The sequence below is a fragment of the Felis catus genome, chromosome D4 (assembly GCF_018350175.1).
Source record: "Felis catus isolate Fca126 chromosome D4, F.catus_Fca126_mat1.0, whole genome shotgun sequence".
In the NCBI taxonomy this organism is placed as follows: Eukaryota; Metazoa; Chordata; class Mammalia; order Carnivora; family Felidae; genus Felis; species Felis catus.
The window spans coordinates 82,083,045-82,097,237 of NC_058380.1; the positions used below are offsets into that span (position 1 = coordinate 82,083,045).

At 35.4% G+C, this 14,193-nt stretch overlaps 1 protein-coding gene across 4 annotated transcripts in view; it reads left to right on the forward strand.

Moving 5' to 3' along the window:
* The window catches only part of RABGAP1 (RAB GTPase activating protein 1), a 178,893-nt gene that overhangs the window by 68,868 nt on the left and 95,832 nt on the right, over window positions 1-14,193 (forward strand). For all 4 annotated transcript variants that reach the window (XM_045043519.1, XM_045043520.1, XM_045043521.1 and 1 more), the window contains one exon: window positions 10,747-10,921. In XM_045043519.1, the coding sequence (XP_044899454.1) occupies window positions 10,747-10,921 (175 nt within the window). The remainder of the gene's footprint in view (window positions 1-10,746; window positions 10,922-14,193) is intronic.

Consider the following 14,193-nt stretch of genomic DNA (forward strand, 5'->3'; position numbering starts at 1 on the left):
TCACTTGCCTTCAATCCAAAGGCCTTACTTTAGCATTTCTTCTAGTGCTGATCTACTAAAGGCATAACTCGTAGAGGAACTTCCTTTTTTAAAATTTACTTATTCTCAAGTTAGTCAACATACAGTGTATTCTTGGCTTCAAGAGTAGAACCCAGTGATTCATCACTTACGTATAATAGAGTGCTCACCTCAACAAGTGCGCTGCTTAATGCCCATCATCACCATTTCCCTCATCCCTAGCAATCCTCAGTTTGTTCTCTGTATTTAAGAGTCTTTTATGGTTTGCCCCTTTCTGTTTTTATCTTATTTTTCCTACCCTTCCCCTATGATCATCTGTTAAGTTTCTCACATTCCACATATGAGTGAAATCATGTGATACCTGTCTCTGACTTATTTTGCTTGGCATAATACCCTCCAGTTCCATCCACATTGTTGCAAATGGCAAGATTTCACAGAAGAACTTCTTTATCTGAAAATGTTTTTATTTCACTTGCGTTCCAGTGGGATATTTTCACTGGCTGTAGGATTCTGTGTTGACATTTTTTTTTTTCAGCACTGTGAAGATGTCATCCCGCCATCTTCTGGCTCTCATTGTTTTTGATGTGAAGTCAAAATGCATTTATATTGTTCCTCTGTATGTAATGAGTCATTTTTTTCTGGCTGCTTTTAAGATTATTTTTTATCTTTGGTTTTCAGACATTTAAATATGATGTGTCAGGTGTTTTATTCTTTCTTATCTTCCTTGGGATTTGCTGAGCTTCTTGAATTTTTAAATTTATGTTTTGTTTTGTTTACCAGTTTTGAGGGAAATTTGGTCTTTCAACCTTTTATCTGGTCCATCTCTCTTTCTCTCATAGGATTCAAGTTACATATATTTTAGTCCTTTTGATATTATCCCACAGATCTCTGTTTTGTTTTTTGTTTTTTGTTTTAATTTATTTATTTTTTTCTGTTTTCTTCAGGTATAGGAGACTGTTTTGCTCTATCTTAAAGTTGGTTTGCCCCTCCCCCCCCTTTTTTTTTTATCATCCCCAGTTTGCTGTTAAGCCCATTCAATAAATTTTTTTACATTTCAGATCTTATATGTCCATTTGCTTTTTTTATACTTTCTTATAAGATTTCTTTGTTCTTTTAAGCAGATTTTCTCTTACATCCTTGAGCATGTTTATCATATTCTTTAAAAATTCTTAACTGCTGATTCTAATGTCTGGTGAGTTACACTTTCCTTTTTCTTTGTCTAGTAATTTTGTATTGTGTAGTAGACATTTTCAGTAATAGATTGTTATGGTCTGTTATGTTGTGGTCTCTTAGTTTAAGAAAAAATCTGTCATTTAATTTGGTCAAAGTCAAATTCCATTCTCTTTTTCCTGTGGTGGGCAGCAGATGAACTGTTTCCTTCTTTTAGCTTCTCTTGACTTCAGTTGCCCCACTACTTCTCCCTTTTTTGCTTTCCTTTGTATCAAAACTTATTGAAAAAAAGCAAGTTTATAGTGACCTAAATTGCTAAATCTGTGATCAGTCTGAGTTTTCATCTTCCTTGGCCTGTCAGCAGAATATGATACAGGTGATCACTCCTGCCTTCTTATCCCTCTTTCACTGTCACTTTCAGGACATCTCCAATTTACCATGTCCAAGAAGATCGCATTATTTCACCTCCTGACCCCCAAAATACTTTACTTGTCTGTCTTTACTATTTCAGTTCATGGATATCTTCTCCTAATTATTGCTTAGGCCAAGAATTTTACTTTTTTTTAAATTTTTATTTTTTTTATATCTTTTGATTATTCATAAAATTTTTTTAATGTTTATCTATTTTTTGTGAGAGAGAGAGAGCGCGCAAGCAGGGGAGGGGCAGAGAGAGAGGGAGACACAGAATCCTGAGCAGACTCCTGGCTCTGAGCTGTCAGCACAGAGCCTAACGCGGGGCTCAAACTCACAGACCGCGAGATCATGACCTGAGCTGAAGTCTGGTGCTTAACTGACTGAGCCACCCAGGCACCCCTTACTTTTATTTTTTATACCCATATCCACTCTGTCAGGAAATTCTATTTACTATTTTACTTTCAAAACATATCTAAATATGGCTACTTCTTACCATTTAGATTATGTTAACCTCACATCTGAATCATCACTTTTACCTGAGTTACTGTAGTAGCATCTTCACTCATCTCCCTGTTTCTTTGTTTTCCCTCCTTTTGATATGTTCTCAACATAGCAGCCTAAGATAAAATCAGGTCATTTTTCTGCTTGTAACCGTTTAAACCTATTTTACTCTATGAAAACTAGAGTCCTTACAGTGTTCTTATAAGACCCTATCCAGTCTGCTGCTGTTTAGATCATAAACTAATTTCTCTCTTACTGGTCTTGTTTGCTTCCTTGGCTCTAACCATGTGCTTAGGGCCTTTGCTATTAACTATCTCTTCTGCCTAAAATGGTCTTCCCCCTTTTCCCACTTGCTGTTATTCACCTCCTTCAAGTCCTCATCTTTAAGTTTTTGCTCAGATTTAAATCTTAACGATTCATGACTGCCACATTTAACACTGCAGTTTGTCCACTCTTCCACTGGTGCTGCCAGTCACCCCCACCCCCATGCTAATATACATATTTTAAATTTTGTACAAGACTTTTAACTTCCAATATATGCCATATAATATACTTAATTTTATTTTGCTTATTATCTGTTTTTCCTGTTAGAAACCTCTACTAAGGTAGCATTCCTGATTTGCCTTGTTCACTGATTTATCCCAAGCATCTAAAACCTAGTAGTTCTCAGTAAATATTTGTTGACTTGATTTTATTTACATGTTCAATCTTCTGTTTTACAAAATTCTAACATTGCTTGTCAATTTAATTGAATGTACTTAAAAAAATTTTTTTTAATGTTTTTATCTATTTTTGAGAAAGGAGAGACAGAGTACTAGTGGGGAAGGGCAGAGAAAGAAGGAGATACAGAATCTAAAGCAGGCTACAGGCTCTGAGCTGTCAGCACAGAGCCCAACATGGGGCTCGAAACTCACAAACTGTGAGATCATGACCTTAGCTGAAGTTGGAGGCTTAACCGACTGAGCCACCCAGGCATCCCTTGAATGTACTTTTTGATAGCGATAAATATTTTGATTGCAGTGTATTCCAAGTTAGTCCTTTTGGTTATAGTTAGAAAAAGGTGGCAAACATCACAGGAATAGAGATTTCTCTTCAGTGTTTTCTTAGGAGACAGAAAGTAAACCTGGGTCCTAGCACTGTTTTCCCAGGTCTTCACTGTGGCAGCAGAAAAGAATTAGCATAATGTTATCAGCTCTGGAGTCAGAGTGTATCGATTTTACCACTAACTAGCTTTATGACTTTGAGCAAGTACCACCAACTCTGTGAGCCTGTTTACTCAACTGTAAAATGGCAGTGTTTTAATCTTGCTCATAGTGTTATTATGACATTAAGTGAGAAACCATACAACACACTTGGCACATAGTATGTTCTTCATACATTTTAGCTATTATTCAGAGGACTGTGGAACCTTAGTGGGACAGAGGAAGAATAAAAAATTCTAAATCATGAAGTCAGAACAACATTGATATTAGTGGATCAGCCCACGAGGAAGAACACTTCAGAAAGAAACCAATTCACAGGTATCATTTTAAAAGTTTAGGGAGTAGGGATGATTCTTAAGTTTGTAGAGTTAGAGATGATAAACAGAAATTAATTCTATAATAATTTTAGTACAAATTTGTCTGTAAGCAAACATATTCTCTTTAGAGTTCTGTCTCTTATCTTGGTGAACATAAGATTCCTCTGATCTTACTTTTCCCTTGAGGTCTTATACAACTTTGGATTCAAAGACTGCGGTGAGTTTATAGGAATATTATATGGTTTGGTCTACTATAATGTATCTACGTAGGCTAACAAATGACTTGGCAGGGTGAACTCTCCAAAAACACATATACCTGAGACCTAGTCTGATAGACTACTGTAGACTCTGTTAAGGTTATAAGCTAAACATAGACTGAGCTGTCAATATTTTCTTTGCAAAAAGCAGAAGTTTATATGTGGAAGCTAGGAGGAGGGCAAGGAATTCCTGAGAATAATCTTTCATTTTTCTCCTTATTTGGGTAAGTCTTACTTTGGTGGGGGAGGAGTTTTGTGAGGGGTAAGGAATGGGAAAGAAGAGAGAGAGTGTGAAGAATTTGAAGAACTTTGTTGCTGTCTTAGGGCACTTAGAACACTGTTAATCTCATTCCTTGTAACATCATAAACTAAGTTTATTTCCTCCTTTACATTCGTGGCATTAAAAAGTAATAGCTCTAGTGGTTGAGGGCCTACTGTAGCTGTCACTATACTAGCAACTTTGCTTTTTTCTGTCTTATATACTTTTCATAGTGATCCAGTGAGGATAATAGTATTTTCATTTCATAGATCCAAAGATGTAAAATATTTTATGGAATATTGTATGAACAAAATGAATACCCAGGCCTTCTAAGAGTCTCAGGATTCTCTCCATAGGAACATGCTCCCTTTGTCTTTCTTTAAGAGCATTTTTAGAACTTACTTAAATTAAGCAGAATTTAAAATTTTAACCCTTTTGCAGTTCTCATCAGACAGAAAGGGAAACAATGCTGCCGACCAAATTTTTTAAATATATAGCATATAGTTTCTGTTTATTGCTGTCAGTATGGGAAAATAATTATAGAAATGTTTTTTTGTTTTTTTTGTGTTTAAATGTTTATTCTTGAGAGAGAGAGCGAGGGAGAGAGAGAGAATGAGTGGGGGAGGGGCAGAGAGACCTGGGGAAACACAAAATCTGAAACAGGCTTTGGGCTCCGAGCTATCAGAACAGAGCCCAACGCAGGTCTCAAACTCAGGAATGGCAAGATCGTGACCTAGGCTGAAGTCAGACACTTAACCGACTGAGCCATCCAGGCGCCCCTAGAAATGTTTTTTTTTAATACATGCTTAAAAATTGATTCTTTCTCCTATCCCTAAAATTATCTGATGACTCAGTAACTCCTCTGTAGCCTGGAAGTCTTCCCAACTGTGCGGTTTATTATATTAAGATGGCATCATATCAGAGAAGAAACTTAAATTTAGTGAGGAAAGAATGATTGTTTTCTTGGATTTTAATTTTTAGATATCATTTACTAAAAGAGGAAGAAACTAATCTGAAGACTAAATAGTCCATCAGTATCATAAGGTGAAGTTAAGACCAGCTAAGCATTCTTAGAACTATAGAATTACAGAATTTTATTGCCAAAGAGACTGCAGGGATCTTAAAATCTTTTATGAAATTATTTTATAAATGAAGCTGATGTCTCCATTGGCCAACATCATATAGACAAGTTAGTAGCATAACTGTACTGGAAACCTGGGCCTATTATTTCTGTTTGGAGTGTGTGTGTGTGTGTGTGTGTGTGTGTGTGTGTGTGTGTGTGTGTATGTGTATGTATGTATATAGGGATATGCTCTGAACCACTATACCTCTCAAAATAAAAAATATGGAAATGCTGTCTATAGTAGAGATCTTCAATTGCTAAATCAGGAGACATGTGATATCATAGTATTCCATTATTCCTGGGAAGTGTCACTGGGATTAGGTGGTGACCAGTGGATTTTTCCTTTGTAAAAATAGTTTTCTTTTTGTATTTAGCAAATAAATTTGGGGTGGTTCTTGGCAACTTCCAACTACCCAGTTCTCTACAACTTTCTAACTAATGATTTTAGTATCCATTGATAATCCTTCCCTAAATCAGTTAAGCTCATTCACATAATTTCAATAGTAATTTAATATTACAGGGTTTTCTTCTTTTCTTTTATGTTTATATATGTTTCTAATATTGAGTATCTTCTTAATTACAGTAATAGTAATGTATTCTTTGCTTTATCCTACTTTATTGAAGAATTCAAAAAATAACAGTATTCCAGGAAATACCCTTAATACAGATCTTTATTTATTATTCCTAGCAAATTTATAACAAAATCTTTATTTTAATTTTACAAATCAAAAACTTGTAAAATGTTAAAAAAAAAAGGTACTATTTATTGAATGTGTTTTTGAAATACAGATTTTAGTTATAAAATTTCAGTGAGGACAAGCTTATATATTAATAAATTTACTGATGAGGTAATTAAGCATTCATTAATAAACGTGCACCATTTCTTTTTTTTTTTTTAATTTTTGTTTTAATGTTTATTTTTGAGATAGAGACAGAGCATGAACAGGGGAGGGGCAGAGAGGGAGACATGGAATGTCAGCTCAGAGCCCGACATGGGGCTAGAACTCACGGACCATGAGATCATGACCTGAGCCGAAGTCAGATGGCCAACTGACTGAGCTACCCAGGCGCCCATAAACTTGCACCATTTCTAAAATCTAGCTTGTGTTAAACTGCGATTTGTGTACAACTTGCATTGTGTACAAGTTTTTTACTATTGTAAATAAAACCTATATTTTAATATCCGTATATAAAAATCACTATGTAACCTCTTAAATGAAAAGGTTTTCAGAATATTTAGTATATTCTGAACTTTTCTATAGATGCATAAATTTTGGGAGAAATATCTATTAATGTAACTGTAATACCTATGTATTACATAAAAATAGATGTATATAATATGAAATTATTTGAGTCCACACAGTTTCAAATTCCCATTTGTTGATATTCATTTCAAAAAGAAATCAGTACTCCAATTAATAATAAAACTATTGAGTGAAGTTTAAGATTTTATTGAACTATTTTTTCCCTTTGAACTATTCTAGTAAGATTATGAAATCAGTTCTTGAACACAGGTTCAGAAGCTAATTGGAATTTTTTTTCTCATTCATGTTACCACTTGACATATAGTTAGGTTCATTGGTTTCCATATTTTCAGTTTGGGGTTGTTGGGTATTTTTTTACCTTTTTGGTTTAATTTATTTTTTTTGAATATTTATATATAATGGTACAAAAGTCAAAATTATGTAAAAATGTACTCAGCAGTCATATTTACATTCATCTGTTTCTCCACCCAATCCCATAAGTAACATTATTATTGGTTTCTGGGTTATCTTTCCAAAGTTTCTTTTTGTGAAAATAATGAAATACTCCTACATATTTTTAACTTCCTTTTTAAACAAAAACTAACATGTTTTAACTGTTCTACACCTTGCTTTTTAAATATATCCTGATGATCATTCCACAGTAGTTCACAGAGATCTTCCTCATTCTTAATGACTACATGGTACTGTGTTGTTCGGGTGAACCATGATCTTTGATTTTTAACATTTATTCATTTTTGAGAGAGACAGACAGACAGAGACAGAGACAGAGAGGTAGATACAGAATCCAAAGAGGCTCAAGGCTTCAAGCTGTCAGTACAGAGCCTGACGCAGGGCTCGAACCTACGAACTGTGAGACCATGACCTGAGCCAAAGTCAGACACTCAACCTACTGAGCCACCCAGACGCTCCATGATCTCTGATTTTTAAATTGTCCTCTATTGATGGATTTTTTTTCAATCATTTGCTATTCCAAATAATGTTGCAGTATAGAACCTTGTATCATATGTTGTTTTGATTTTATGAAACTGCATCTTAGAGGAAATTTTTATTAGTATACTCATTAGCACATGACATAATTTTGCGTATGTAATTTTGTCATATTTGCCAAATTCTCCTCTCTCACAGTTGTAATTATAGATGAGCAGGATATGAGAATACCTGTTTCTCCATATGTTTGTCATGAGTATATTGTCAAACTTAAGGATCTGATGGTAGTTTTAATTTATCCTTTGATGAATGAAAACCAGCATTTTTCATATGTTTAAGATTGATTTTACTTTCCTGTTCTCTGAACTGTCTCTTCATATTTTTTGCTTTTTGGTTTTGGCCTTTTTTCTCTTAGTTGTTAGAAGCTCTTTCTGTAGTTGAGAGATTAACCCTTTGAGATGTAAGTTGCAAACATTTGTTCTGGTTTGTCACTTGACTTAAGTTATGATGAATCTTTTCAGCTTTTTGACTGTATAGTTTCTTTTCCTGTATTTGAATTCATCGAATTTTTCCTTTAAAGCTTCTGGCTTTTAAGTTATAATTAGAAATGCTTTCCATACACCCAATAATAAAGAAATTTATGCATTTTCTTCTATTACTTATATGGTTTCATTTTTCTACTTTTAGAGCTCTGATTCATTAGTATTTTATTCTGTTATATGATGTAAAGTATAAATCTGATTTAATGTTTTTCCAAATGACCATACACTTTTTTAATGTTATGTTTACTGTGTTTTATTATGTTCTCTTCATTATGGTTTTTATGTTCTATTCTATGGGGTTTTTAGGTTACTCATGCACCAATATCACCCTTTAAATTATGTAGACTTTATAATATGTTTTAATATCTGATAGGGCTGCCCTCCCTCCCCAGTTCTTTTGTGGATTTTGTTTATTTTTCATGTAAACTTTAGATTCAAATTCTGTAGCTCTAGAAAAAAAGGATAGGTATTTTTACTGAAGAGAATTGACATCTTTATGATGTTTAGTCATCTTACCTGAGAACATGTGATATTGTTCCATTTATTCAAGTCTGTGTTTTTCTTACAAGAGTGCTTTTTTAAAAGCTTTTTATTACAGAAAATTCAAACATACACAGAAATAAAAATAATGGTGTAATAAACCCCCACATATTATTTCCCAGCTTCAATAATGAGTATCATTTTTAATAGCTGGAATTCTTGACTTATAAGCAAGGTTCAGTTCGTGACTATGTTTATCTGACTTCAAAGGGCAGTGTTGGTCTGGTCAGTGTTATTCACAGAAGAGTTTCTAGGTGAACTGCAATGGTTATCACATATAGTCTCTGAGAAATTTTTTTTAAAGGTAAAGAGCTATTGATCTTTTAACTTTTTTATGTAGTATTTAAGTAATGTTTCAGATAGTAATTTGTAACAAATCAAAAAAAATCCTATTCCCTATCAAAGTATAATACTTAAAAATAATTAGAAATTTAGACTGAACATGTGTCATAGATTTTAGTTCAGTTCATTAAGTAACAAGAGAACCAGTAAGATGGTAAAACTGGCTTTATGTATTTGAGGAACTTGAGTTTATATAGTGCTTCTTTAAAAAAAAAAAGTATTAGAACAAGATTGCTAGGTTAGAAACAAAACTGGTTAATGTCTTATAGATTAACTTTGGGTTATCTTTTCTACTGGGCAGAAATCATTTGCCCATCTACCAGATACAAATTTGTAGGCTAATATATAACTTCCCAGAGTCTGGGTTTTTAATTAATAGTAAGTAGCTAAGTCAAAATTGTTTATTCATCTAGAAAATTAAATAATCCTTAGGTAGACCTGTTAAAACAAAGTTGTCAAACTACAGTCCATGGGTCAAGTCTGGCCTGGCCTTTGTTTTCATAAAGTTTCTTTGGAATGCAGCCATGGTCACCTTACTCAGTATCTGTGGGTGCTTCTGTACCATAACGGTAGAGTTGAATAGTTGCCACAGACTAGTGGTCCCCAGAGACTAAAATATTTATTCTTCGGCCGTTTACAGAAAACTTTACTGACTTCTATGTTAAGCAGGCATTTCTGTACCTTATGAACCTTTTAATCCCCTTTCTGTATTTTTTACTTTATGCTTGTACATCTTTCTCATTGGTGTAGCCACCTTGTGAGTTATCTTTGTATCTTTCCCTACAGTTCTGCCTTTTCTTCCTGCTCTGTATTTCGCTTCCCCCCCCCCCTTCTCCTTAAAACTGTCTGTAATGTGGACTATTAATATATTTAAATTTGGTACTGGCAAAGTTTTATATTCTCTGTCCTTAATTTTTAATTTAGGTGAGTTCAAACTGCTATACGTTTGCCTCAAAATACAAACTAATTTGAGATATAAGATTTTTGTGAATTAATCTCTTTTTTTGTTGCCCACCTTTACCCTCCCCCCCAGTTGTAGCTTTCACTGGAAGAAAAGTTCCTACAGTGCTTTAATTAATAAGCTAAAGGAGTGGGAAGAAACATGGAAATAAGAGGACTCTCTTAGTCCTAAACTTTGTTTTAGAATTAAAAAAAAATTTTTGTTTTAATGTTTGTTTATTTTAGAGAGAGAGAGCGAGCAAATGAGTGCAAGCGGGGGAGGAGCAGAGAGAGATGGAGACCCAGAAAACGAAGCAAACTCAAGGCTCTGAGGTGTCAGCGCAGAGCCCGATGGGGAGCTCAAACTCACAAGCTGTGAGATCATGACCTGAGCCGAAGTTGGAAGCTTAACCAACTGAGCTACCCAGGCACCCCTAGGATTTTTTTTTGTTTGTTGATTTTGAAAGAGAGAATCCTACCAAGCAGTCTCCACACTGTCAGCACAGAGCCCAACACGGGGCTCAGACTCAGGACCATGAGATCATGACCTGAGCTGAAATCACAAATTGGATGCTTAACTTATTGAGCCACCCAGGCGCCCCTAAAATATTTTTAAACATTTTTTTGATGGATAGTTTCATATAGGAAACTTTAAAGGACACCTTAAAGTAACAAGGAAGCTATAGATGGTTAACGCTTACTAGATATTGGCAATTGCATATATGATGATACAGTATGAAGACAATAAAATTGCAGAGCAAGAGTCCCGCCCAGTAAATAACCTATTTTTCTATTTAGAAAAGGTTACATTTAGTGTAGACATTCAAAGTGATACCTTTTTATTCTCACATTCTATATGAAATCAGAAGTGTAGTGCTCAATTAAAAAATAATTTTACCACTTAGTAAATAATATTTTTTCGTCTTCAAGATAAAGCAGAAGGAAAGAAAGAACAATACTGATACTTTATATGAAGTTGTGTGCTTGGAAAGTGAATCAGAAAGAGAGAGGAGGAAAACTACAGCCAGTCCCTCAATTCGCCTGCCACAGTCTGGATCTCAGAGTTCCATGATACCTTCTCCTCCAGAAGATGATGAAGAGGAAGGTAAATTGTAGGGAGACCTTAATTTCTATTTTGGGGTGGCAAACCATGCAAACCATTATCATTTTGTCAGGGAATTGGTAATGTGACGTAGCATTTGGAATTCTTTCAATGCGTATGAGAGTGTACTATATGCAAAGGAGTATGGGAGATTCAAAAATGGTGAATATAGGACATTCTTTAAGATAATTGTATCAGTTTGGAAAAAATGAGATTTATGGTCAGTGCTTTTTTAAAGAGTCTGCCTATGCTATCTTAGTGTATTAGCACATTTTTAAAGCACACGTGACATAGATTCTACCTGAATATGTGTTCCTATCTCTGCTGATTTATTTTAGAGGGACAGTTTCATTTGCCAAAATGTGGCTTCCACACATGATCCTTTCACAAAATACATGTATTTAAATATACAAATATATGTTTATACATTATTGGATTTCACACTGGTAAACTTTAGGAATCAACCAGTTCTTTTTTTTTTTTTTCTCCCACCCTCACCCCCCATGGTTATATCCATTAAGTAATCTGTCAGTCTGTTAGTCTGTTAAAAGCTACTATGTGGAAGTGAGAAGTGGAAAGAAGGAGCACAGGAAAAGTAAAAGCTTGGGAGGCATTTTCTAACTGATAATTTTGTACCAGGACATTATTTTTAAGAGGAAAAGACTGGTTATGATAGAAAGTCATATGAAGCATGTGTCTGTGTGAGGTTCATATGGAGTGTTCTGGAAATTCATACAGGAGAATCCATTTTTCATTGTGGGGAGATGTAAGGCATCGTGAAGAGTAGTTTTGGAGCTGGGACTCTTAAGGTGCAAGGAGAATAAATGGGCTGGTTTGGGCACTTCTGGCTCAGAAATTGCATTAACAAAGGCCTAGAGGTGGCTGGCAAGAATGATTGATACATACCCATGATTATATGTACTTTTTTCAAGTTAGAGCAAGCCCGGACTTTCCAATTCCCATTGTTCTCTATAACTTTCACTTTTCCTGTGAGTAATCAACAGGCATTTGTTAATATTAATGACCACCTGGTACTAGGTGCTTAATATGTGGTACTTTGTTTCTAAAGTAACATAATACTTTGTTTATATAAATCTCTCAAAAATTCTGAAAACTAAGATTTACTATTATCCTTATTTTGCACGTAAGGAAATGGAATCTCAGAAATATGAATTTGCCCAAGGTCACACAGCTAGAAATTGGCAAAGAGGGTCTTTTTTTTAAATTTTTTTTTTCAACATTTATTTATTTTTGGGACAGAGAGAGACAGAGCATGAATGGGGGAGGGGCAGAGAGAGAGGGAGACACAGAATCGGAAACAGGCTCCAGGCTCTGAGCCATCAGCCCAGAGCCTGACGCGGGGCTCGAACTCACGGACCGTGAGATCATGACCTGGCTGAAGTCAGACGCTTAACCGACTGCGCCACCCAGGGGCCCCAAAGGGTCTTAATCTGGTTCTGAGAGTTAGCTGTCTGAGCTCTATTCTGTAATCATCTCTGTGCATTTAGTTCCCATAAAGCATTTTGAAGTGCAAAGAAAGCACACGTATTGTTTTGGGAGAAGTTAGAGACACAATTTAAAGTCTATCTTGAGAGCCAGTTAAATCATGTGTTAAAGCTGGGAAGGGTGGAATTGTTCTCACTGTTTGAGACTTCTCTATAACTAGCAGTCTTGAGACTTGTAGTTTACCTTCTAAGTCAACACTGCTTAAGGTGGAAGAGCAAGTAATAGTTTGGAGAACTCTTCTGCCCTTAAACTCAGCAATAAAAGTAAAACCCACCATAAACTGAGAAAGACACTCTATTTTTATGAAACCAGAGAATGGTCAAATGCTGAATCTGAATGCTGTGCATTTTAAAGAGTATTTACCTTTTACAGAGAAATTTGGGCCCAACTGAAGGATAATATCGTGTCTAACATCTAGTTGTAATCTATAGCAGGCATACATTTTTCAGTATAACTGAGGAGTTCAGAGGACCTCCAGTGACGGTTGCTAACTAGGAGACATGAGGGCCAATGGCGGACCATGAGAGAGGGAACACTAGAACACAAGCTCTGGGAAGGAAGAACATGTATCTTTTTTTTGCCCACGCTGTTTCCCTAGTGTGTAACACCATTTCTGGTATGTAATAGATGCTCAGTAAATATTCGTGGAATGGGTACCCCTGCTGCGATCCATTCCTATAGTGAAAAACTAATGACAGGACCATGTTGCTGAAGAAAGCTGTGCAGACATGCCATCTTTTAATCCTCTAACATAATATATGGACCAAGGAGACCCATCCTGTTGTCATGTGTTTGCTCCCTGGAAAGAAATGTCCATGGTCCTGTAGAGAGGCTCCTTATTCCATAGGACATTGGTGCTCCCAGGACTGGAAGCCAGCAGATAAAAAGGAGAGGTGTTCAGAAGCAACATTCTGCATCTGAGGTTGCCTGCTCCCTTTCTACCCATACCCCTGCCTTAGGTACATGGAGTTGTAACCACATATTTCAGACTGCTGTCCACATATGTTGAAAGCATCCAAACCAGAAAAAGGCAACTTGATAAGGCAGATATTCCTGATCTCTTTAAAGGAATTGTCATCTCTTGTACATCTTAGTACATTTTTTATAGCTACTATTCCCCAGAGAGTTGTATTATATTGATATTTGAATGAGTGGAGAATTACGTGAGACCTTAGAAAGTAGGGTGAATTCTGACAAAATAATGAAGTTGGGGAAGTTTATCTTCATGCCCTTGAGCATTTATCTTTTCCTTATTGATCCTCCCATTTGTCCCAAAGGAGGTCTCGCTTACACTCAGTCTGCGTCTTCCCTATCTTACCATCAAAACTGATGATAATGTCTAAGGCATTACAATGTACAGATGTTATAAATATCATGGATTTCTGAGCTGTCACTAGTTGAGATGCAAATTCATGATGTAATCATTACAGGTATAAAGATCATTACAGGTATCATTACAGGTATAAACTTTGTTTAGGCAGGTTAGGCCAAAAATCTTAGAAATAGCATTGGTGAGGACACATGTAAGCAAGTACCATTGTACTCAACAGTGGAAATGTAAATTGTAGAGCCATTCTGGAAGGCAATTTGTCAGTAAGTTACAGAATCCTTAAAATTATGCATTTTAGCCCAGGATCCACTTCTGGGCACATACCCAATGAAAGCAAGAGATATATTCATCCTGACACTATTTGTAGCAAAAAATGGAAAACTACCTAAGCGTCCAGCAAAAGAAGATTGATTAAGTAAATGTCTTAGTCCATGTTTCC